This window comes from Elephas maximus, chromosome 16 (genome assembly GCF_024166365.1).
Source record: "Elephas maximus indicus isolate mEleMax1 chromosome 16, mEleMax1 primary haplotype, whole genome shotgun sequence".
Classification (NCBI taxonomy): domain Eukaryota; kingdom Metazoa; phylum Chordata; class Mammalia; order Proboscidea; family Elephantidae; genus Elephas; species Elephas maximus.
Window position 1 is genome coordinate 40,193,512 of NC_064834.1, and position 24,411 is coordinate 40,217,922.

The 24,411-nt window shown below is 40.1% G+C and overlaps 1 protein-coding gene across 1 annotated transcript in view; it reads right to left on the reverse strand.

The window, feature by feature from the left end:
• Positions 1–4,938: 4,938 nt before the first annotated feature.
• LOC126059966 (lysosomal acid lipase/cholesteryl ester hydrolase-like) overlaps positions 4,939–24,411 on the reverse strand; it is a 136,187-nt gene continuing 116,714 nt past the window's right edge. The window contains exons 4-10 of the mRNA XM_049856034.1: positions 21,759–21,956; positions 20,240–20,350; positions 18,395–18,531; positions 14,584–14,730; positions 13,388–13,459; positions 7,657–7,728; positions 4,939–6,811 (exon numbers count right to left, since the gene is read on the reverse strand). Of these exons, the coding sequence (XP_049711991.1) occupies positions 6,578–6,811; positions 7,657–7,728; positions 13,388–13,459; positions 14,584–14,730; positions 18,395–18,531; positions 20,240–20,350; positions 21,759–21,956 (971 nt within the window). The 3' untranslated portion in view covers positions 4,939–6,577. The remainder of the gene's footprint in view (positions 6,812–7,656; positions 7,729–13,387; positions 13,460–14,583; positions 14,731–18,394; positions 18,532–20,239; positions 20,351–21,758; positions 21,957–24,411) is intronic.

Genomic DNA, 24,411 nt, shown 5'->3' on the forward strand with positions numbered 1-24,411 from the left:
CATTTTTTGAATTGGCAAGCTTTAAACACTTTTTATTCACACAAAATTTATGTAATAGCTTCGTAGATGATTAGGTCTTTTTAGGACACAGGGTGTATCTTCTTTTTTCACAGTGCCAAGCTTTATGCCTTGCACAAAATGAGTTCAAAAGAGATTTGTGGATTAGACGATCATTTTAAAAGATAATGGCTCAAAATCAAGGCTGAAAAATTGAAAAAAAAATTTTTTTTGAGCATTTATCAATGTAGTTCAGGGCTCCTTGCCTACAGGGATGGTTTTTCACAAAAGGTGTTCACTCATTTCAGACAGGATTGACCACACTGTTTCCTACACTGTTCTACACTTCTCCAGTTGATCATGATTTCCTGTTTTATCTTGACATGCTCTTCCTGACAGAGTTGGAGGACAGGAATCCTTTCTTTTCTAGCTATTCCAGGAGTCAAATCACCTTTCTGAGAGTACAACAATCAAGACTGTGCATATTTATTACAATCTCAAAGTTATTTGGTACCAACTCATCAAAAGGCTTTGGTACTACCCCCCCCCCCATAAATAAATAAATAAATAAAGCATATAATTGGAAAAACCCATTACCAAAGATGCAATCTCTCTCTCTTTTTTAATGACCTTTGTGCTTTTTTTTTTTTTTTTCTTTCGAAATTTGGATGGAACTCTTTAGACATCCATCAAACCAAAAACAATTCCTGGATATCAAAGATGCACGCTTGTAGTGTTGTGTAACATGAAAGACTCATAGAGGGTGGGGTAACTGCAAAGATCAAAATCTAATACTTTGTTTTAAAGATAAAGATGGAGTTTAAGGAAAGTCAAGATTAATGGCCAAATTGAGAATGGAGCCTGGTCAGTATCAGTTCCACAGTATGTCTATAGGAGGAGTTTGGGATTGGAAGGAGGTCATTGCAGCTGCATTTACATGGTACTTTACAAACTCAGCAAACATTAATTTTACATAACAAAAACAGTAGAGGATGCTGATGGAGAATACCTGCGTGGTATGTTAGTTTTCCCCAAGAGACTCCTTGACACTCCCATTGACCCAGATCACTGATGTGTATTTGGATTTCAGCACTTTATATTTTTGATCCATCTATGTCTTGCTTCTACTGAAGTTGCTGGAACGCTCATCAACCTCTTTAAAACATTGATAACATATAAAATCATCCCCATTAAAAGGCATACTATTGCCTGGAAAGCAGAGAAAATAGTATTCGCTTCACCTGTCAAAGGGACTGTTGCAAAGATCAAAGCCTTGTGAAAAAGCTTAAACTCCAGAAGGCACAATGTAGAATGCAAAGGGCTATTTTTGGTACAACTAAAACAATTTGGCAAAGAAAAGGGTTTTGCTTACTTCGTGTGGAATTGAACTTGAAATCTGCACTTAGCATAATACATAAATACTCAGTAAATACTCTTCCAGTGAATTAATGGCTGATAAACTGTTTTAAAAATCAGAATATTACTTGATGATGCCTTTCAGGGGTCACAAGAGACCAGAGCTACTTCCATTTTGAAAACTTTTCCATATACAGAGACTCCCAGCCTTACGACAGGGTTCTGTTCCTTCTGATGTAAGTAGACCTCATTAAATTTTTCATTATTATTGCCTTTTATTATCAGCATCTTTATAAATCCCATCTTTATTTGTCTTTGGGGTCTGGAAACATGACATATAAACTTACAGATATATTTTGATACAAACACACATAGGTACATATTGCTGACTATAAGATGTATAAAACAAAAACAAAACACAGACGGTTGTGTGATTCATCATAACGTGAATATCTTCTAAGTCAGCGACTACCTGTATCGAAAAATAAATAAATGCCAAGAGTTAAAAATATAATGTATTTTAAATATTTACATTCAACAAATTGTTGTTGTTGTGTGCTGAGTCAATTTTGACTCATAGCACCCCTGACTCTAAAGGACAGAGTAGAACTTCCCCACAGGGTTTTCTAGGCTTTAATCATTATGACAGCAGATCACCAGGTCTTTTCTCCCATGGAACAGCTGGTGGATTCAAACTGCTGACCTTTCGGTTAGCAGCTAAGGGCTTATACATTGCACCACTGGGGCTCTCCCCCCTCCCCCCAACAAATTAGCACCTTTCATGCCCACAAACCAAATAATCTTCATTTCTTGGAGATAATGTCAATAGTCTAAATTTTGGTCCTTAATAAATTGAGGTCTGGGTTAAAGGCTTCTCCAGTCTCTTATCCTGCCCTTCCCCCATGTCTGTGGTACTGACCATTCATTTATCTATTCAGGCAAATTTTTATTTTCATAAGTCATATTTGGGACAGCTATTCCTTGGGAAAACTTTTCAGATATTACTTATTAGGCAAGAATCAGTCACAATTCAAGGTAGACCTGACCACAGCCACATCTACCCTAAAACCCAGAACTAACCAGCCCTCAAACTACCAACTGGCTCCTAAAGCAACAAAGCTCACTACCTTTCCAAGAGGAAGGAACTAGAGAAAGCCTTCCTATAAAAAGCAAAGCGGTAGGTGGCTTGGGAAGACTGAAAGCAAAGCCAAGCGTGCCCCCTTGTGGCAATGGAAAAAATTATTTTCATTCTGAATTGTGACTTCATTTCCGCACGTAAAGACGTGAAAGTTCCAAGTTGGCAGAATATTAAATATTCTTTTCCTTGCCCTAGAGATCTACAGAGATCTTTGTGTTCTGCTCAACAGAATATACATTGGAGCCCATAAAAAATAAGAAAGAGCCCCTCCAATTCTTCCCAGGACTTTGGGCAGCACAAGTTCCAATCTTGCTTTACACTCTCAGCCAAGGATAGAATAAAACTTTAATACAACCAGGGTTATGAGGGTGTAACAGGGCTATGCAGCTATATCAAGGGGAAGAGGAAACCAAAAAAGGCAAATGTGGAATATAACTCCACTGTAGCAGGAACCAGCGTGCAACATCACCTTTAGAGTGGTCTGCAGACTAAATAGAGAGCGTTGGTGGTTTAGTGGTGTCCTGGTGGCACCGTGGTTAACAGCCCGGCTGGCTAACTGAAAGGTTAGCAGTTTGAATCCACCAGCCCCTCCTTGGAAACCCTGTGGGGCCATTCTACTGTCCTGTAGGGTGGTTATGAGTCGGAATCGCCAGCAACAGGTTTGTTTTTTTGGTTGTGGAACTCTTCCCTTCCATGCAGGGGACCTGGGTTTGCTTCTGGCCCATACACCTCAGCATAGTCACCGTGCATTTGTCAGTGGGCGTTTGTGTGTTAGTGTAATGCTGAACAGGTTTCAGAGGAGCTTCCAGACTGAGATGGACTAGGAGGAAGGGCCTGGACCCAACGGCCATGAAAAGAGAGAGTGGAAGGAAGGAGTGTGCTTTCCCATTAGGGGGAGAGCAACTAGGAGTATATAGCAAGGTGTGCATAGATTTTTGTATGAGACTGACTTGATTTGTAAACTTTCACTTAAAGCACAATAAAAAAATTTTTTTTTTTTAGAAAAAAAAAAAAGGCCTGGAGTCGTACTTCTGAAAATCAGCCACTGAAAACGCTATGGATCACAATGGTTCAGTGTGCTCATGGGGATGGCCCAGGACCAGGCAGCATTTTGTTCCCTTGTGCATGGGGTCGCCATGAGTCAGGGGCTGACTTGACAGGAGCCTATATAACAACACGGTGCATAAAAGTCCCCAGAAAGAAGTTGCAAAGGACACAAAGAGAAAAACAGTTCTGTAGAAGATGGATCTATGGAATGCAGCAACTGCTCATTCCTGTCTACTGTCAGGCGTGTGGAAGCTCTACTGGCCACAAGTTCTCACAGGCATCTGTGGGATCCCCACGGTGTAGCCAAAGCCAGAGAAACCTTACAGTGGCAAGTTTTCTCCCCTACTAGTGGAAAACAACCAACAGAAACACCCTTCACTGTCCCTTTCTTTCCAGCCCTGCCCAAGAACCTTGTACTTGCTTGGCCAGACCTAGGTCAAAGGGAAAAAAACGACTCTGGGGGGACATATGACCTGTGGAGGGTGGCACCTTTCTGTAGACACACCCTTTACATCTAGTGCACTTTTCGTCTTTTCTCTAGGTGCCATGAAAATCACACAGATTCAGTCCTCAGACTCTCCCAGGTGTTACTTGTGCTTAATTTCATTTAGCCACATGAAAATTTCCATTGCTTTTCACACATTTAATCAGTCTACATCTATTTACTGAGACTCACTATATTCCAGACCCTGTGTTAGATTCTGGGCATACAGAGATGAGTATGCCCTCAAGCTTACAGAGTAGTGGGAGAGACCACACTGAGCCCCAAGCCGATGTTTTGGGAGCCCGACGGCATGACCGAAATCCCTGGGTGGTGCAAATGGTTAATACACTCGGCTGCTAGCCGAAAGGTTGGCAGTTTAAGTCCACCCAGAGGCACCTCAGAAGAAAGGCCTGGCAATGTACTTCCAAAAAAAGCTACTGAAAACCCTATGAAGCCTAGTTCAACTCTGACACACGTGGAGTCACCATAAGTTGGAAGCAACTCACAGGCAAGCAGTAACTGTTATGACATGCCCTGCCTCTGTCAGTCTTGGTTGTCTCATTCGTACAATGAGGGGGTTGAGTGGACAATCTGTTAATCCATGGACCTGGCTGAGCCCAACAACTACCTGAAGATGGGCTTAATCGCTGTCTAGTCTCCACTCACAACTTTGCTCACATGGATCCTGCTAGATAACTTTCAACGCCGATATTTCCAAACCATCTCCTGATTTTTCTTAGCCTTGAGACCACTCTCTCTCATGGGAGGAACAAATGCTCATGGGCAGCATCAGGGAGGTTTACAAGGAGTAACGCGGACAGAGATGAGAAAGAAAAGTGTAAGTTCTGCCAAAAAAGAGAAAGGGGAGAATAGAAAGGCTATTAAATAAAGGAGAACACACAAATGCAATTCTACGAGTTTTATTAAAAAGTTGAAAGACTCTTTCAATATTACAAAGCACTATTAGTCTGCCTTCACATAGTAGCCAATATTAAGTATTGTTATTGTAGCTAATTATATCAAATTATGTAAACAAAGAAAACAAAAAACAACTTGGAGTGGTCATTTTGTCCAGCTGACAGTATTGTAAAGAAACAATGTCGCAAGATTGTGGGAATATGGGTTTCCTGACACGGGGATGAAAATCCGGAACAGTAACACCATGGATACACATAAAGCTACAAACACTCAAGGAACCCCTGAGTTGTAATCTGGAAACATTTACATTCATATGTCTCTGTGTGAAACCAGATTAGGACACTCTTCCTGTGGACAGGCTGGGATGTCTGCTTCACACAGACCTCATTGCTGAGACACTGTTTAACAGAACACAGAAACTTCAGGAAAAGATAGTGGTATACTTGTTCCACAGGATTTTTCTTCTTCTTAAAAAACAAGTGGAATTATAGTCTGCCACAGAATTTACAATGTATGAATACAGACAGTTGAGTGTACCAGTCTTCCATCTACTGAAAACATACCAGTTTTTGTCTCACTTTTTTAAAGTCAGTACATTGTTTTGGAAGGCTCCAACAAATAATTTTGCTTGGCCTGAGCAGTTTCAACGCTGGCTGAATAATAGCTATCACAGGTTTGGTAAGTAAAATTCGTTACGGAACCTTTATAACTGGAATAGCTGGATGTCACTGGCTTTGACTCTGCACCCACTGAATAAAAAACATGAGAAACTGTCATTTAGACCCCTAAATACAAGGCCATTAGACTGGGGAGCCTTTTAAGGCAAGGAGGTGAGAACTGGGCACTTCTACACTGAATTTTGCTCAAGTGTTTTTACCAGATTATTTACCAATGAACAACGCTGTTTAAAAATTCTAACACGTGTGAATTCGCCCTTTGTGGGAGTAAAAAGGCAATACAGTATATTTTAAATTTTAAGAACAAACAGAATGGTTCAAACGATCTTTTCACAAATCAGTCATATTTTTTCAAGACTTAAACAACGCACGGTTGAGTCATTAGCTTCATATTCAGCTGATGATCATCATTAAACAAATGAAAAAAAAAAGCTACTGGGGCTGAGGGCTGGGACCATGGTCTCAGGGAACATCTAGGCCAACTGGCATAAAACAGTGCATAAAGAAAATATTCTACATCCTACTTTGGTGAGCAGCATCTGCGATCCTAAAAGCTTGTAAGTGGCCCTCTAAGATACATTTATTTGTTCCATCTCATCTAGAGCAAAGGGGAAGGAAGAAAACCAAAGACACAAGAAAATATAAGTCCAAAGGGCAAATGGACCACATGAACCAGAGCCTCCACCAGCCTGAGCCCAGAAGAACCAGATAGTGCCTGGCTACCACAACCAATTACTCTGACAAGGATTACAAAGTAGGAAAAAAAAAAAAAAAAAAAGAAGCAGCTAATATGTTTCTAATCCTAACTAGTGAGAATTTGGTATCTTCAAAATCAATTTCATTGGGTATAAAAATATAAAAGGCCTGGGAAAGAGAAACAAGTATTTTATAGGAAATAAGCAAACACATCTTAACACATCTTGACCAACGACTTGGCTGTAAATTTCTCAAGCCTGGCTTTCACTGGTATTTCCTCATTAGATTAATAATTTCATTATACATCCGCCAACGGGCATCCAAGCCCCAGATAAAGTCGAGATGCTGCCATTCAGGAAGCTGCTTGTGGTACACCAAGTTGGTGATCTGGGTCAGTAAGATACTGACGTCAAGGACGTCCGCGAGCCAGTCCCGGCCCCCACTCCAGACTGCAGTCGGCACAGGCATGTCTCTCACATTGTAAGTGGGAGGGTAAGTCTACAATAAAAATCCACAGTTATTTTTTTTCCAAAGTCACAATAAACACACTCTCCATTAAATACTGTTTAGTAAGTTAGATGGGAGAATAAGGGACTAAATTCTAAAAAGCATTGACTATCGGTTTACTTTTCAGGTTACCATTACCAGAACAACAACAAAAAACCCTAAACCACATGAAAGAATAATCACTACGAGAACTGCTAGTTATTGAGCTGTCACCACATGCTGGGCACTGTCACAAGTGTCTGAATTCCTGCTCTCTTCATGTCACAGATGGGAGGCTACAGAACCACGTGGTTGGAAAGGTGCTCTGGAGCCATTTTCTCCCTCTGGGATGTTAAAGCAAGCTATAGAAATTCTCTAAGCCTTTGTTTCCTCATCTTTAAATTAGTGATAATCATATCTATGCCACAAGGATGCTGTGAGAATTGAATTAAAAAAAAAAAATGAGCAAAGTGCCTCACACTTTGCATTCAAAAAAAAATTTTTTTTTTTTTTTTTTTTTTTAATATGAAAGAGGTTTAGGCAACGTAATTTGGCCAAGGTCCCACAGCTTCAGGACTGACTTAGGATTCTCTGACTCTAGAGTCTGTGTCCACAGTCATTATGAATAATGTATGACAGTGACCACTCTTATTTGGAGCCAGCTAGAGGACAAGGAGGAGAGACCTAGACTACACCACCAACCACAAAGCTTGGGTTGTTCTGGAATTGACTGAAGGAAACAAACCCTACCCAGTCAACTCTCCCACATCCTTTCCACCACCCTACCAGAACCCCAATAACCCAGGCTGGCTTCCTTGTTGGGTTTTCAGGAACCATTTTAATTCTAAAGACTTTACCTGGTGGTAATGAAAATAATTCTTGACAATGCTTCCCCAGTCAAAGGCTTGGAAGTTTGGGGATCTAACAGCCTAAAAAGAAGGTAGTTTGAAAAAAAAAAGTTATCTGACACAGAAGTTTGAAATAGCATCATAGTTTGCTGGAGTTAACGATGGCTTCAGAAATCAACCAGATTTACACTTCATTTCCAAACCGTAATTTAAAATGAAATGGCATTGCTCTGTTCTCTTTTACTAAACAACTCGATTTCTCAGTGTATAATTGGACAAGAGCTATCATATCACACAATAAAATAGCTACACACATATACTTTGAATTATACTGGATCAATGGTTGCTCTCACTGAATGAACTTTATGCTGGTGTTTTCCAGGGAAATTTGAATCTTAAATTTTTGCAAAAAGTAACTGTTTTGCTTCAGAAGGAATACATATTTCTTGAGTACCAGTACCAGCGTAATCACGAAGTATCTACTGCGTACCAGTACAATTTCTACCTAGTTGGGAAGACTATAACCATGAATGGTATTTTATATAAAATTGAAATTTATACATATTGAAGAGTATGACATAAAAATATTTTTAAAGTCACTCATATGTGAGATTTGAAATAATACAAACTCATACTTCCCCCAGACCTCCAGGTTCTAAATACGTCAAGAATTAATCTTAAAATGGTGGGCCAAATGACTTGGGAACTGTGTTTAAGCTTTGGCCACATGGTGGCGCAACAGTAACAGATAAAAGAGAAGGACCCTGACATTCTTTGTCAGAACTGCTTCTGACTTCTGTGAAATGTCAGTTCTTATCAACTGCATAAAATTCTGTTTGATGTAATAACGACAGAGTGAGATTAGATACCACAGAAGGCTGCTACAGGAGAAATGTTCAGCATCAGCTTTTGTCAGTGCAAATGACAGTTGCTAAATATAGGGTCGCAATGTTTTTTTTTTTTTATGAGTCGGAATCGACTGGACGGCGGTGGATTTTTTTTTTTTTTTTTTGTTAAATATGGCAGTGTATCTAACAAGCAGAACAAAATATAAATTTACAGCACCTGTTAGTGCACCTGTTCCCTATCTCTAATTGTCAGTGGAAATATAACAATACGAGCTGTTTTCCTGCTGTACACAGACATCACTTTGTCATCTATCTCTTTTAGCATTTATATAAAGCCCCTAGACGGAGTATGGAATGTAAAGGAATAACTTGCCTATGTCTCAGACTGAACCTCCAAACCTGAATTTTGTACCGAGCGTTGCATTAGGAATTCAAAAACTATCCACCTGAAAAGGCATCTCAGAAAGAGCAAAATGTGAAAGTTATTTAAAGGAAAAAAAAATATGGAAAGAAGCTAAAGTCCAAAAATAGGTATTTGGTTAAATAAATTATGCTACCTTAGTTATGCATCAACAGTACGCCACTGTCATAAATAATAAGATAGAAACAGAAAACTATTAATGATGTTTACAAATAATATTAAGTGGGAAAAAAGTCAGAACATAAAACTGAATATGCACTACGGTTACAATCATGTAATAATCATATGTGGATAAAGATGAGAGGAAAATGCTTGTAATGTTCTAAAGTGACATTTTAAAAATTAATTTTAAGTCTCAAATGTTAACAAAAAATATAAATAGGTTCAACTTTCCTACTGTACAGTATGTATCAGAAGTCTTAGAAATATGCTTACTCTCTGGTCAGTAACCTACCTCTACAAATATATTCTAAGAAAATAATTTGCCTAATGTGTAAACACCGACCCAAGTGCTTAGCCACTGTACCAACAAAACCAAGAACAGCAAACCCTTTGCTGTTGAGTCGATTCCAACTCATAGCAACCAGATAGGATGGAGTAGAACTGCCCCACTGGGTTTCCAAGGAGCAGCTGGTGGATTTGAAGCACCCACCTTTTGGTTAGGAGCTGAGCTCTTAACCATTGTGCCACCAGGGCTCCTTAATTCTGACCAACGCTGTCAAAGATATGTTAGGATCAGCCTTTGGGCAGTGCTAACGAGAGGGTTAGAGATAGTCACAAGAGTCTTGTCTATGGGTGAGTCTCTGAAATTTGTCAGGTTTACAAAGAGAATATTAAAGCCCAATAAAGAACTAGGTTTTGGAATTGCTAACAACTGTTAATAGTTTAAACAGAAAGTAAACTTCTGGAAAAAAAAAAAAAAACAAACTTCTGAACTTACTGTAAATAAAATGCCTTTACAGGCTCCCCCAAACTCACACCACAGGAACCTCCAAGCTTTATGCTAATTGTAGCATACCTGCCAGCGTCCAGGCCCCAGCCCCCTGCAGCAGTATAGCCTGCCCCAGTGTGTCCTTGACAGGTAGAGTGGCAGCCCCCACCAACAGCCCCGAGGAGGAAGAACCAAAGAGAAGATCTTATGAAACAGCTGCAAGAAGCTATTATTTTACTGATAAAGGGGTGACAGAGTGAGCAGCACGGCAAAGGGCAAGGCTGCTCTCTGCAGTGAAACTGAGCTTTGGAAATGCTCATGAAGCAAATTCCAATGTGGTTAGACCCTGAAGCCACAAGGTCAGGGGTGGGCCAGGCAGCTGTGCTCTGGCCTCAGCCTGTAGCCTTTGATCTCAGCCAGGTGCCAGATAGTGGGGCTGGAGCAAGAGCAGAAGCCTAGATTGCAGTTGAGCCAATAGCTCAACAGCAAAACCACACCCAGTGGAAGCCTGGGACACAGAAGGGTGAAGTAGCACCAATGTGTAATGTTAAATACAGTGGTCTTACAACCTCGGATTCAACATCCCCAAGGCCCCTGCAAGTCTGGGTCAGGGACATTTGTACTTTGTTGAAGCGGGTATCGAACCAGGTGCAGGCTGTAAGGGTCACTAGCTGGTGGGTAGCTCTGCAGCTGCTTTCGGCCTGGCTCCGTTACTCTCCATGTACCTCTAGGAGTGCACTAACTCCTGAGGTGACAAATTCTGCCTTATTTGAAATATGTCCATTAGGTTAGAGGAAAAAACTGCTCAAAAAGGTAGGGTAAAATAAAGAATATTACCCGTGAGTATGGTGCTTTGTTAAAAAACTGTCTATATGAGACTAAAAGGTCAACAATTACTCTAAAACAAAGATGAGAAGATAAGGAAGCAGAGAAACAAGAGTACTAGAAATGAACAACTAGTACACGATTAAACAAAATGTTGACACATTGTGAAAAATGAAACTAGTGTCACTAAACAATTTGTGTAGAAATTGTCAAATGGGAACCTAATTTGCCATGTAAACTTTCTCCAAAACCATGATAAAATATTTTTAAAAGAAGAAGGGTAATTTTGGTGATAAGGTGCACAAAGAAACGAGTGACTATAACAAATGTGACTGAGAAGAAAGGCAGGGGCCTGAATGGTCATTCATGAGTTTGAGGGCTTTGAAGGTTTCAGGACATTCCTTAAGTAGGGAGGGTGAGCTGTTCACCTCGTAATGGACTACTTTCCCAGGTGCCCTATTCTAAGCAACAGCAAACTGTATCACTGAGTCACTGACATTTAACAATCAGTCTATTAGAACCAGAGTTTTGAACCAGCTCGATCTAATTGAGTCATGGCCAAAGAAGTAAAATTGGAACAGACTCACATTTTAAAAAGCACAATAAGTGGAACAGGAAAAATTATGGGTCAAAGCCCTGGAATGGGAGACTTGGAAGAGGTGCAGTGGGCCCCTTCAGGTGCCTGATGCACCTTTCAGGAGACTGGATTATTGCCAGGACTGTGGAGAGTGACACACATGCAAAGTGATGTGGGAGGCCACCATCTTTGAGCGGGGCACTGCTGTTTCTGACTCTGCCAGTCAAGAGATTTGGTTGCTATGCAATATGCATGCTGCCCTTGTTTTCTAAGAGGCAGGTTAAGTTTCTAGCTAGGGCTTCAACCCATAATTTTTCCCATTCTACTTCACCCACATCTAAAAAATTTGGGTCCACTCCGGTTTCAGCTCATCAGCCATGAATGAACCAGGCAGAACCAATTTGAAGCCCTGATTAGAATGTTCTGTTGGGATTGTAGCCAATAACTCAACTGCAAACCCAACTTCCCCTCATTTTTAAGTAACTTTTTTATCAAAATGTTTAATTCTAAAGGCAACCCAGGTGGATGTGACACAGGCAGCAACTGCCTGGTATTAGGAAACTGCAATCTAAGACACCCACAGCATCTTGGTTTGGAACTTAAACAGTGAGTTATTTCATAGTTTAAAAGAAGTCAGCTGCAAAAAAAACAATAATAGTAATTGTCAAAAAATATTTTCTGAAGCAGAAATAAGACCATGACATACTGTCAGATGTTTAACAAAAAAAAAAAAAAAGCAGGTCACAAAACAGTAAGAACACAGATTCATCTATTTCTACATCCACAATTTCTATATGTATCTTTAGCTGCATCTTTCTGAAATGATGTGCAGCAAGACATACAGTGGAGACTGACGAGACATTCCACGTCTTTGGATGCACATTCCTTGTCTGTGTAAGGTTATAGGGTAATTTTTATTTTTGCCCATATACACTTTCTAAATTTTCTAGAATGAACATGAATTACTTCTGTAGTATCTGATCAAACAATAAAAACAACAGTTTGAAAGTTAGTGGCTCCTCGTGGAGGGTGGATGAACCCCTGAAAATACTGCCCGAGAGAGAATCTTTAAACCTTAAGCCAAAAATATCCCCTGAAGTCATCTTAAAACTGAACAATAGTTTAGCTTAACTAGTAAAAAAGGTCTGCCTTGAGCATTATGCTCTTTTAAGAACTATCTATATAGAATCAAACTGACAACAGCAACTCAGAAGATTAGATAGGAACCTTAGGGGGCAGTGAGTTTATATTAATGACAGAGGAACAACTGAGTAAAGGAGGGTGAGAATGGTTGCACAACTTGAAGAATGTAATCAATGTCACTAAATTGTACACGTAGAAACTTGAATGGGTATATGTTTTGCTGTGTATATTCTCAAAAACAACAACAAAATAAATAAAATTTAAAGCAAAAAAAAGTTAGTGGTGTCCATTTACATCTAAGACTGGTTTAGCTCTCAATTACCCACCGATATTCTACGCATATTGGGTCTATGGGTTAATGCTGAAATGCAGTTATTGTGTGCTATTGAGTTGACTCCGAATCACTGTGACCCTGTATAATAGGGTAGAACTTCCCCATAAGGATTCCTAGGCTGTAATCTTTACGGGAGCAGATGGCCAGGTCTTTTCTGCATGGAGCAGCTGGTGAGTTTGAACTGCAGACCTTTCGGACAGTAGTTGACTGCTGAACAATTACACCACCAGGCTCCTTAATATTGAAATAGCAGCTTGTATCTCCAAAGGTGCTCTAAAACCATGCTTTATGAAGCAACACAGAAATAAAATAAACTTGGGATTTAATGAATAACAGAAGAAGCAAAGAAGGAAGGAAGGAAATAAGTAAATAAATTTAGGACTCAAATAGTGAAAGGGGAAGAGAACAGAAGGGAAGAAAAGTCAATCCCAATAGCTGTCTGGTGACCATGTGGCATGGTGTAGTATGCCCTGTGAAGGATCACAAAAGCAACATGAGCACATTGACAGGAACCCAGAACTCTGGAAAAGAAGCCAGCTTGGATGTGTAAGCAGACTGTCTTTCTGTTTAGGAAGGGTTTGCACAGGGAAGCTTCATAGAATGCACAGACCTTCCTAACAGTGACTTACACAACCCCCGACTGTGCTCCTGGAGTACCAACCTGGCTCCAGTGCATCATGTTTTGCACAGAAGTTCCAGCAGGAGAGTGTGTCAAATACACATCCACTCTAGACTGCAAAATAAAGATGAAAATGGGGTTAAAGCAGCATCAGCAATAAACATGTACCTTCCTTCAAAGCATTGCAAACCACAGAGCCATAATCTCAAATACATGAGATCAGGACCAGCGGCAAAATTTCTTAACCACAGATATGTTCTATGAAAACACATGCAGCCATGCAGAGTATATATGGAAGACCACAGAGCTGCACGGGTTCAGAGAACAGGTACTTTTACTTCCTTCTTCATGCTTTTCTGAATTTCCAAAATCTTACATAACCATCACACCTTACTTTTATCATATAATTTTAAAAAATTCCCTAGAGCCTTCATTCCAGAATTTTAAAACCTATTTTCAAAATGTAACACTAAAAACTATAAATATCTTTAGAAATATCAGCATATTGCTGGCCCACGGTTTATATTTCAAAAAAAGAAATACATTTAATACATATATACATATATACACACACACAAAAAAATACACACGCGTATGTATATTTACATGTATGAATACATATGTATATATATTTAAAAATATATAGCAATTCCAAATTCAAAAACACAGTAATTTTTAAAAAGAAGTCACTAGTATATAAATATTGCGAATTAAATTGTGACAGAGCTCCTCCTTCAGTAATTCCCATATAGGCACTATGTAGGAAATTGACAACCGCGTGCCTTACAATAGCAGCAAATGGTATTCTACGAATTTGCCAAAGTTGATGACACTTAAGAAGAGAGGATGGTGAGACTTCATCTCATGTACTTTGGACATGTTATCAGGAAGGACCAGTCCCTGGAGAAGGACATCATGCTTGGTAAAGTAGAGGGTCAGTGAAAAAGAGCAAGACCTTCAATGAGATGGACTGACACAGTGGCTACAACAAAGGGCTCAAACATAATGATTGTGAGGATGGTGTAGGACTAGGCAGTGTTTTGTTCTGTTGTACATAGGGGGTCTGCTATGAGTCAGAATGGACTAGATGGTGTCTAAGAACAACAATGATGACCCTTAAGTGACCCTTTAGAACACCAGTGAGGTTGTTCCCATCTCTCCCACATCATCCAATACAAATACATTCACAGATAAAATCACTGAAGGTTTAAAGCAAGTTTTACTACAAACATACATACCATATTCAAATTTCTCTCATTAAATCCACACAGAATAAACATGACATTTCCACACAACTCCTTCAGAACGACATGGGTACAAACATGGGTACTCAGCCACTTCAGAACTGTACTCTGAGGTAAAAAATTTTTGACTCCCAATACGTCCTAAAAAAGAAAAAGCCCAAGAATACTCTCAGTATCTCTTTCAGGTGCAAAGGTTTCCATGACCCACCTTAGAAGCAGAGACAGGTGGCCAGTATCTCCACTAATAACTCTAAGAGTGAAATGGCAAAACTAGGATTCAAACTAGGACACATATTTGAATGATTTACGAAGGCAAAAATCAGATTATTTTCCCCCAATGTTACAGATATGTATTTAAAATCCCCAAATGAAGAAAAGGACGCATGACCAAAGTATTTTACTGTGGACTTTTACAGTGGGAAAGGGCCTTAGTTGTCAATCAACCCAAGACCACCCCTAAATACTGACTCTAATGGATTAGGAACTTCTGAAAAGTAATGGAGGCTCAGTTGATTAGCAATGTCTACCAAAGGGATCCATCTAATCCAATTCTATGTATTATCTATGTGAGAGGTGAGTTGGCAAACTACAGCCCGTGGATCAACTGTGATCCCCTCCCTGTTTTCAGAATAAAGTTTCGTTGGTACACAGTCACACTCATTTCCTCACATATTATCGCTGGCTGCTTTTACCATGCAACGACAGAGTTGAGTGGTTTCAACAGAGACCCTATGGTCCACAAAGCTCGGTATATTTACTATCTGGTGCTTTACAGAAAAACTTTAGTCTATATCATTCCTGACCAATGGTCCCTGAGCTTGTGCTCAAATATTTCCGGGGCAATTACTACATCCCCAATAGTTTCCTTCCAAACTTTTGCAATAGGAAATAGGAAAAATATCTTCTTTACGTTGAACCCAACCAAATGTGCTCCCTTATAATTTACTTTTGCTCACGCCTAGCCTCTGAAGGATCAAGCAAGAGTGAAAAGTTTAAATGCCTACAAAGGCAGGCATGTCAGTATACATGAGTAAAGCTGTCAACGGAACATGTCACAGGCCTGTGATTAGGGAGTGTTGAGCAGTGTGGAGGAACTGGAAAGCTTATGCTTAGCCTAACGTGTGCAGCAGCTGTTTGCTCTGGCCTATCGCTATCCCGTAGGATTGCAGTGCACAGCTTCTTCTTTCTTTTTTTCCTAAAATTATTAGTCATCAAATTTTAATGATAAATATCCCACTTTTCTAATGGTGCAACATTTAAATTTTAAACATTGTATGGGCTGTATTCAGCACTCTACTAGGCAACTGTGGCCCCCCTATAGACAGCCTGTGTTACCTGTCAAATCAGTCTTTCATAAGACAATCCATTATGATCTAAAGACAGACAGCAGGTCTAATTTTCCTCTTCTCTGGACTAGTTGGGGAGAACAAGGAAGTCAACACAGTAGGTAGAAAAGGTCATGCAACATAAAAAGGCATCATTTTTAGAAGTCCTGGCTTTGAGTTTACATAAGGTCACACGGGATAGTTGCACATGTATTTGAGGCTGTCCACTAAAATAAAAAAAAAAAAATTTTTTTTTTCTTTACTAAGATCAAGTTAATAGGATGATGCATCAGTGACCTAAGTCACAATAAATCAAACTTTCCTTTTGACTGCCAAAGGACACACAATTGACTCTGTACTGAGGCACTGCTACGCAAATACTAACGCGGTAAATGCCCCTGAGAACTACATCAAGGCAGGGCCGCGTATACAGATAAAGAAAAATTCATCTCACACATATACAGGCCCACCACGTCAGCTTTGGGTTCTTTATAATTTACACATTTGTACTTTGAGAAAGGATTAGAGGGCATACTCAACTTTCATGGCAGTAACACGTCAGAGCAACTGATCAAAGGTTTTATGAACATTTGCACATTCACTTTGTCACTCTCCCGGATGCTACAGAACAGTTATCTGGAACAGCGGGTCCCCAGTACCAATCGGTTTAGCCTACATCAGACTCACGTAGGGTGCTCTGTAAAAACACAGACCCTTGGGCCCTACTCCAGATTTAACAAAACGCCATCTCCAAGGGCAGGGGGTAGGATTTTATGTTTTTACAAAGCCATTAAATCAGAATCTCCGAGGACTGGGGCACATCAGAATTCTGACTGTTACGGAGGTCCTCCAGAGTGGGGGAGCAGATTGTTCAGAAACTGCTGGTACGAGTTTAAACTGGTGAAGCCACATTGAAAGGCAGAATGTATGAAACTAAAAATGCACATTCCCTACGATGCACCACTTTCACCTTCCCATATCCACTCTAGGGAAATAAAAAAAGGGCACAAGGAGGCTACATTGACACTGACACAGCAACAGCAAATTAGCAACAGCCTCAGTGCCCACCATAGGAGGCTGCTGAAATAAACAGTAGTTCCTGTTAATGGGAAACTTACTACGAAGCAGTTAAAAAGCACGTGTTAGAAGATTCCGTATTAACATGATAGCTCTGCAAGAGTGAAAAATATAATCTGCAGGGCGATATACATAGTAGGGTACTGTTTACATTAAAACAAAACAAAACAATATATTTGCTAACTGCAAGGTCAGCGGTTCAAAACCACCAGCAGCTCCACAAGAGAAAGATGTGGTAGTCTGCTCCTGTAGAGATTTACTGCCTTGGAAACCCTGCTGGGTCGATATGAGTTGGAATCAACTGACAGCAGTGGGTAGAATTTGGGTACATACGTATGTGTGTAAATTCACGAGGACTACAGAAAAACACCCCAAAATGAACACTATGCTTAATCTGGGGTGGGGGGAGACTAGGAGAAGGTTTGATAGTTGAGGGGTACTTTATTTGTAATCTTTGAATTGTTTATAATGAAAATTGATATATCTATTACCCAACTTATCGAAAATAAATTTGGTTAGAGGTGGCTACATCTTATCTGCATGTTCTGGTCACTGGTACACAGCGTCCCACCTTGTGTGAGAGTCAGGTTCTGAGGTCACAGTATAGTCCATATTCCCCCTGAAAGCCTTTTAAATAGCCCATGTGATATGTTATACCTGATTTTGTGTGTATATATCCCCATACACAATTACATATATAAAGTTATATACATGTGTTTTATACACTACACATTTATTTCTATACATATATACATATACACACATACATACACAAACACATGTACACATGCGTGTGTGTATATTACGTATATAAATAAATGCATAATGTGTAAAACATATACAACATATGCATAATGAACCATGTGGCATCAGCTGGCTCTAAATTCCCCCTCATGAAAGCTGTTCCTTCCTTGAATACAGCTTGGGGGTCTCACAGCTTTAGAGCCATGCCCTGCAGAAGTTACTGGCTGTGTTTAATAATAGCAGTGTCTGTACATCCTCCATGTGGCTAGGGATGGGCATGTAGGAAGATCAGATTTCCAGTCTCTCATCTCCTGCCTACTCAGTGCACATGCTCACTATGTGGAAAAAGGGCAACTTTGAGAACTTAAATTATTTTCTCCCAGACTTCCTTGTGCTCTCTTTGTGTGATGGGTGGAAAGTTAACTGGCATTTGACTGCGATGTGGCTCCTGTGTACGTGGACGACACACCTTCCCACCTCCCCAAGACCTGGAAGCAGGAGTGAAGGGGGAAAGGAAAATCTAGAGAGAGGTGAAACCCCATTGTTCCACTGACAGCAAAACACAGGAGAGGAAGGCACAGGTTCTCCTCTCACTGGCCAGTTTTTCAGGTTTGAAAAGGAAATTTGTGGGGAGAAGGGTGGAAGGGGGATCCAAATACCTTAAAGATCAAGTCTGGAATTTGTGCTAATTTGATTAGAGGGCTAGTAGCAAACTGGAGTGAAACCACAGGAGCCAGGGCAAAAAACATTTTAATCCTTTTGGCCAGCTCAGGGATCCGTGAAAATGCTATAAAACCTGTGGAAACAAAAAGAAGATAATAGGAATCCCATCTCCTGAGATTTCTTTCTTGGAAAAAGCAAGGGTGGTCCTTCTTGTTACCCCATAGTCTGAAAACCATGCAAGTCACGCTGAGGTAAAGAGGCAAAACACTTGAAATGGTACCTTCTGAACTTCTATGTACGAAAACACTGAATTTGATTAAACTACTTAATCAAGTTATTTGTTAAGGGCTTGTTTCAAACCTCAACCTAGTTGTGCACTGGAAGAAATCCAGGCTGTGAGAACCAGACCTTCTCTGTTCCTTTAGCAATGTGAATTGTGCAAAGGTAAGACTGCATTCCCAACAGCTCCACTCACGTCTACTACCCCTCTCCTCCTCCCTAAGACTCACTTACACATGCATTCAATTAATCATCAATGGCTCAAAAGGAACATTTAGGATCTCCTAGTTTTAGGAAACCCTGGTGGCATAGCGGTAAGAGGTATGCTGTTAACCAAAAGGTCAACAGTTCAAATCACCAGGTGCTCCTTGGAAACCCTACGCGACAGTTCTACTCTTTCCTGTAGGGTTGTTATGAGTCGCAATCGACTCTACGGCAACGTGTAGCAGTAGCTTTAAAATATATTTTATCTTCCTTTCAGGTCACTTCCTGCCTTAAACTTGGCCCCACACAGGTGGACAAGTCATGGAAGGAATATCAATGAAGAAGAATACTTAATTTTGTTCAGGAGAAATGAACGTGTGTCCAAGCTGCTTTTGGTTTAGTCTCTCAAATCAGCAGAGTGTTTGATGGCAGTAAAACCTCAAAACCCACTGCTGTTGAGTTGATTCCGACTCACAGTGACCCTATACAACAGAGTAGAACCGCCCTATAGAGGTTCCAAAAAGCACCTGGTGGATTTGAACTGCTGACCTTTTGCTTAGTAGCCATAGCACTTAACCACTACACCACCAGGGTTTCCAATGGTAGTAAGGGTGAGGTAATTTATCTACATACACACACACCATATATATTCAGACACTTAAAAGACCCAAACATTCATGCATTTGATATAGCAATTCTCCTTCCAGTAATTTATTCTAAGGAGACCTTACGACATGAGCATAAAGGCATTAGTTATAGCAAACACTAAAAGGGAGAATTAACTAAACGATGGGACAGGACCCTAACCCCTTATCAGAAACCCTTATTTGGTAAAATTGTGAGCAATTTTTATTTTCTTTGAAACTTTGCTAAATTTTCTAGATTTCTTTACAATGAACACACATTACTTTTATAATCAGCATAAACGTAAATATGGATATATTTTTTAAAAACTTTTTAAATAAAGTATAACCTGGCATCCTTGTAAATAGTTTTATTCCACTTAACTTTAAAAGTCAATGTATTTTCTCGTTTAAAGTCTCTAAAGTTAAAACGTCTTGTTTTCCATCGTCTCACATCCCCATATTGCTTAACTAGGAAAATATATAATAGAATGTGGTTTACATTCATTCCTTCAATTTCAAGAGAATCATCCACCATGTTTATTCATTAATATTAAAGTCTAAATTTCCAGAGAAAACCAACTATTACACCAGAATTCCTTGTCCTATTCATTATTTCTGCTTGACATTAAAAAAAGAAATTTGAATTAACGTTTCTTTTAACTTCACTTTTTATGAGCAAATGCAAACTTGGCAATAAAGATATCAGATCAACTTTCAATCTTTATTACATACCTATAGTGGCGCCTTGAGAATGACCCAGATAATACAACTGTTCTTGGCCAGTTTTATTCAGAATGAAGTTAATTGAAGCTGGTAGGTCATAATCTGCCATCTCATCAAAACGGTAATCAAAACAAGGAATCTTTCATTGGATTATTACATACAAATAGAACAGTAAACAAATAAGAAGTGTGCAGTCTGATGAATTATGACAAATTGAACACATGTGGGTGAAGCAACCCTGAGCTCAGGAAACAGAACATTACTGAAATTCCAGAAGCCCCCTTGATTCCCTTCCTGTCGTGTTCCCAAAGAGAACTATTACCCTTTGGTTTTTCACATCACAAATTAGTTTTATCAGTTTTTGAGCTCTTCTATAAATGCGATTGTACAGTATATACGTATGTGTGTGTGTATATATATATATTTATTGTTGTTTTTAGGTACCGTCGAGTCGGTTCTGACTCACAGTGACCCTACTATATTCAACAGAATGAACACTGCCTGGTCCTACACCATCCTCACAATCATTACTATGTTTGAGCCCAGTGTTGCAGCCACTGCATCATATATATGTGTATACACACACACACACATACACACATGGTATATATTCTTCTGTATCTGGCTTCATCCATGTTGGATAAATCACACTTTATTTATCCTTTCCATTGCTGACGGGCATTAGGGTAATTTCCAATTTTTCACTATCACAAATAGTGTTACAATAAACATTCTTGTACGTGTCTTTTGGCAAAAGCTTTCATTCTTGTGTTTCATGTCTTTAGTCAGGCACTGCCTTGACAAATGGGAAGCAAGTCTGGAAGAATCCATAGTGTGTACCTGCTCTAATATTTGGTACCGGACACAGAGCTTGGAACCCATGCAGATGTATGAGTGTGCATGTGTATGTGTTTGTCATCAGGGGATTGGATAAGTCAACTGTTACTGGGCATTCACCATGTCTCAGGCACTATGTACAAGGCTCTTTCCATGTATCCTCTCCCTTAATACCCCCAATAACCTGATGATGTAGGTGTTTATTATCCCCATTTTACAAATAAGGAACTGAGGAACAAATGAACATTATGTCACATGTTCAATGTCACACAGTTCTTAACTGGCAGGGCCAGAAGTAAGAGACAGGAGAGGAGAATTTCAGAGTTGAGAATTTCTGAAAGAAGAAAAGTGAAAATTTGAAGTACATGTGTATGTAGGAGGGGGGGAAGGTTATGGGACAAAACCTGCCCAGTAGCTCCCAAACCTCCACAAATGCCAAAGTAACTCAAAAATTACTCAATTCCCAATAGAATCTAGTTCTCATAATGTAACCACTTACTTAAAATTTCCCCTACCACTATTCATTCAATTCAATTCCTAATGAGGTTTAAAACCCTTCAAGAAATATCATTTTCCCTCTCCTATGATCTCAGAGTTACTCATCTACCTGCCGCCACAGCTGGAATTCTCATCTGTCTGCAATAAAAGGATTAAGGAAATAGAACCAAGCTGTTACCAATTCAAATATACCTGAAGGCCCAGAATTCATCCTGAGACACCGAGAGGGTTTTGTGTTTCCGAGACCAGGTATTTCCCCTGCTGTTCCCCATCCAGACATCAAAACCGGCATCTGCAAGGATGAAGCCCAGGCTGTTGTTGGCAAGGTTTGTGATCCAGTTACTGGCATCCGCAAGCAAGCCATGCTGTAGATACACAACTTGTTTGGGGCCTGTAAAACATACATGTTTAGGAGTCAGCAGCACCACGCTTCAACAAAACATGATACGTTACTACACTGATAATTCATATAAGATTCCACCACATATAATGAAACAGAAACAAATTAAAATACTGGCCAATGTACTCCTATAAAACATCAGTAAAGAATTTCTTTAAACACTGCTGGCAGGGTAATATTGAAATTAGACCAATTTTTCATGTCTAGTAACAAGACACACTGGCTTAGGCATCAAAGAAAAAAAATTAATATATTTTCACAATAACTTTCAAAATGTTTCTGCAATTTGCTCTAGTAATTTCATTTCTCACAAAGTACCCTAACAAAACAAACCAAAAGAAAGAAAAGATCACACACACACAAATTCATAAACAAAAACATGAATCTGTTTTTTCTTCATCTGTACCTGGGACACTGTGATGTGGCGGAAATAACATATACTTAGGAGCCAAAGAAGGAGCCCTGATGGTGCAGTGGTTAAGTGCTCTGCTGCTAACAGAAAGGTCAGTGGTTTGAACTCACCAGTGCTCCGCAGGAAAAAGATGTGGCAGTCTGCTTCCATAAATATTACAGCCTTGGAAACCCTATAGGATAGTTCTACCCTGTAGGAGCCCTGGTGGCACAGTGGTTAAGCATTTGGCTGCTAACAGATAGGTTGGTGATTTGAACCCATCAGCCGTTCCATGAGTGAAAGATGTGGCAGTCTGCCCCTGTAAAGATTTACAGCCTTGGAAATCCTATAGGGAAGTACCTCTCTGTCCTACAGGGTCATTATGAGTCAGACTTGATTCGATGGCAATGTTTTTTGTTGTTGTTGTTGTTGTTAGGAGCCAAAGAAACCTGTGCTCAGGTGGTTTACATAGGGCTGAAATCTTCAGTCATTCATTAAATAAGCATTTATTGAGCACCAACTATGTGCCAGGATTCTTCTCAGCACTGAGGATACACCAGAGAATAAAAGCAGGAGGGAAAAAATTCCGCCCTCATGAAGCTGATGTTATACAACCATGAGCTTTAGAGTCAGACAAACCTGAGTGCGTAGATCACAGGGAGAGAGCAAAGCAGTCCAGTGTATGTGGAAGAAGAAGGGGCGGGACTGGGGTGAACAAACCAAAAACCAAACAAACCAATTCATTGCTACCTTACAGGACACAGTAGAACTGCCCCATAGGGTTTCCAAGGAGCGGCTGGTACATTCGAACTGCTGATCTTTTAGTTGGTAGCTGAGTTCTTAATCACTGCACTACCAGGGCTCCAACCATTTGTTAAAAAGGACATCTTTAATAGGGGAGTGGAAACCAAAGGCACTTTTTCTCTAATCCTTCTTGTTTGCTTGGGTTCCCCAACTCCTCACTTCAAGCTGAATATAAAAGCTCAGTGAATAACATATATAAAAGATGGCACCGGTGGGATGAGCAGATGGGGAAGACAGAGTGAATCTGTATGCTTCAAAAAGCTAAAATTTGGAGGATTTGGAGCTAAGAACCTCAGGGAGTATTGCAGACAACATTGTTTTCTCATGGCAAATGCCAGCGGGTGAGGGAAGAGGTTCACTGAGAAAGGTAAATGCTATGGCCTGACAAATGGCATGGCCTTAATTAATCATCCTGAGGCCAGTCAGCTCTGTCCTATCACAACATCCATTCTTTGAAGACTTTTTCTAAAAACCTGGTGTATTTTAAACAGTGTTGTTGTTGTTGCGTGCCGTCGAGCCGATTCTGACTTGAAGCGACCCTATGGGACAGAGTGGAGCTGCCCCACAGGGTTTCGTAGGCTGTAGTCTTTACTGAAGCAGGCTGGCATACCTTTCTCCTACAGAGCTGCTGGTGGGTTTCAACAGCTGACCTTTAGGTTAGCAGCCAGGCGCTTAATCATTGCACCACCAGCGCTCCTTCTAAGCGGTGTACTAGAGAAAAAAAAAATCAATCAAGGGATTCAAAACACGTTACGTTTTGTGTAAACCTTTATTGCTGTCTACTTTGTTATTAGCCACTCCACTAGGTGCTGGGGACACAAAGATGAGTAACCCACACTCCACACCCCAAAGAACTCCATTCTAGTGGAAGTGCAGACACATATTTACCTTCTAGCCCAGCACAGAAAATGCCAGACCACCACCTAGGAAAGCCCAGAGGAAAGAGAAAGTCATTCCGCCAAAGGGAGAAATATATCTGGGTATTTAGTAGGTAAGAGACAGGCTTTTCCCAAAAAGAATCCTAGGGAAGAAACAGGAGCCCACAGACCTGAGGCTACGCCCCAGGCCTCCACAGGGTTGGACCCCAGAGCACACATTAAAAAGGTCCCTGCATGAATGTGATGCTCACCCAGGTTGGGGAACCGCAGGTAAGAAGTTCATTGCCTTATCTAACCTGGGGGTGGAGGAATATGAAAGACTTTGTGGAGGGTTTATCCTTCCAGGCTGGGCTAATTTTATGAACAAAAGGGT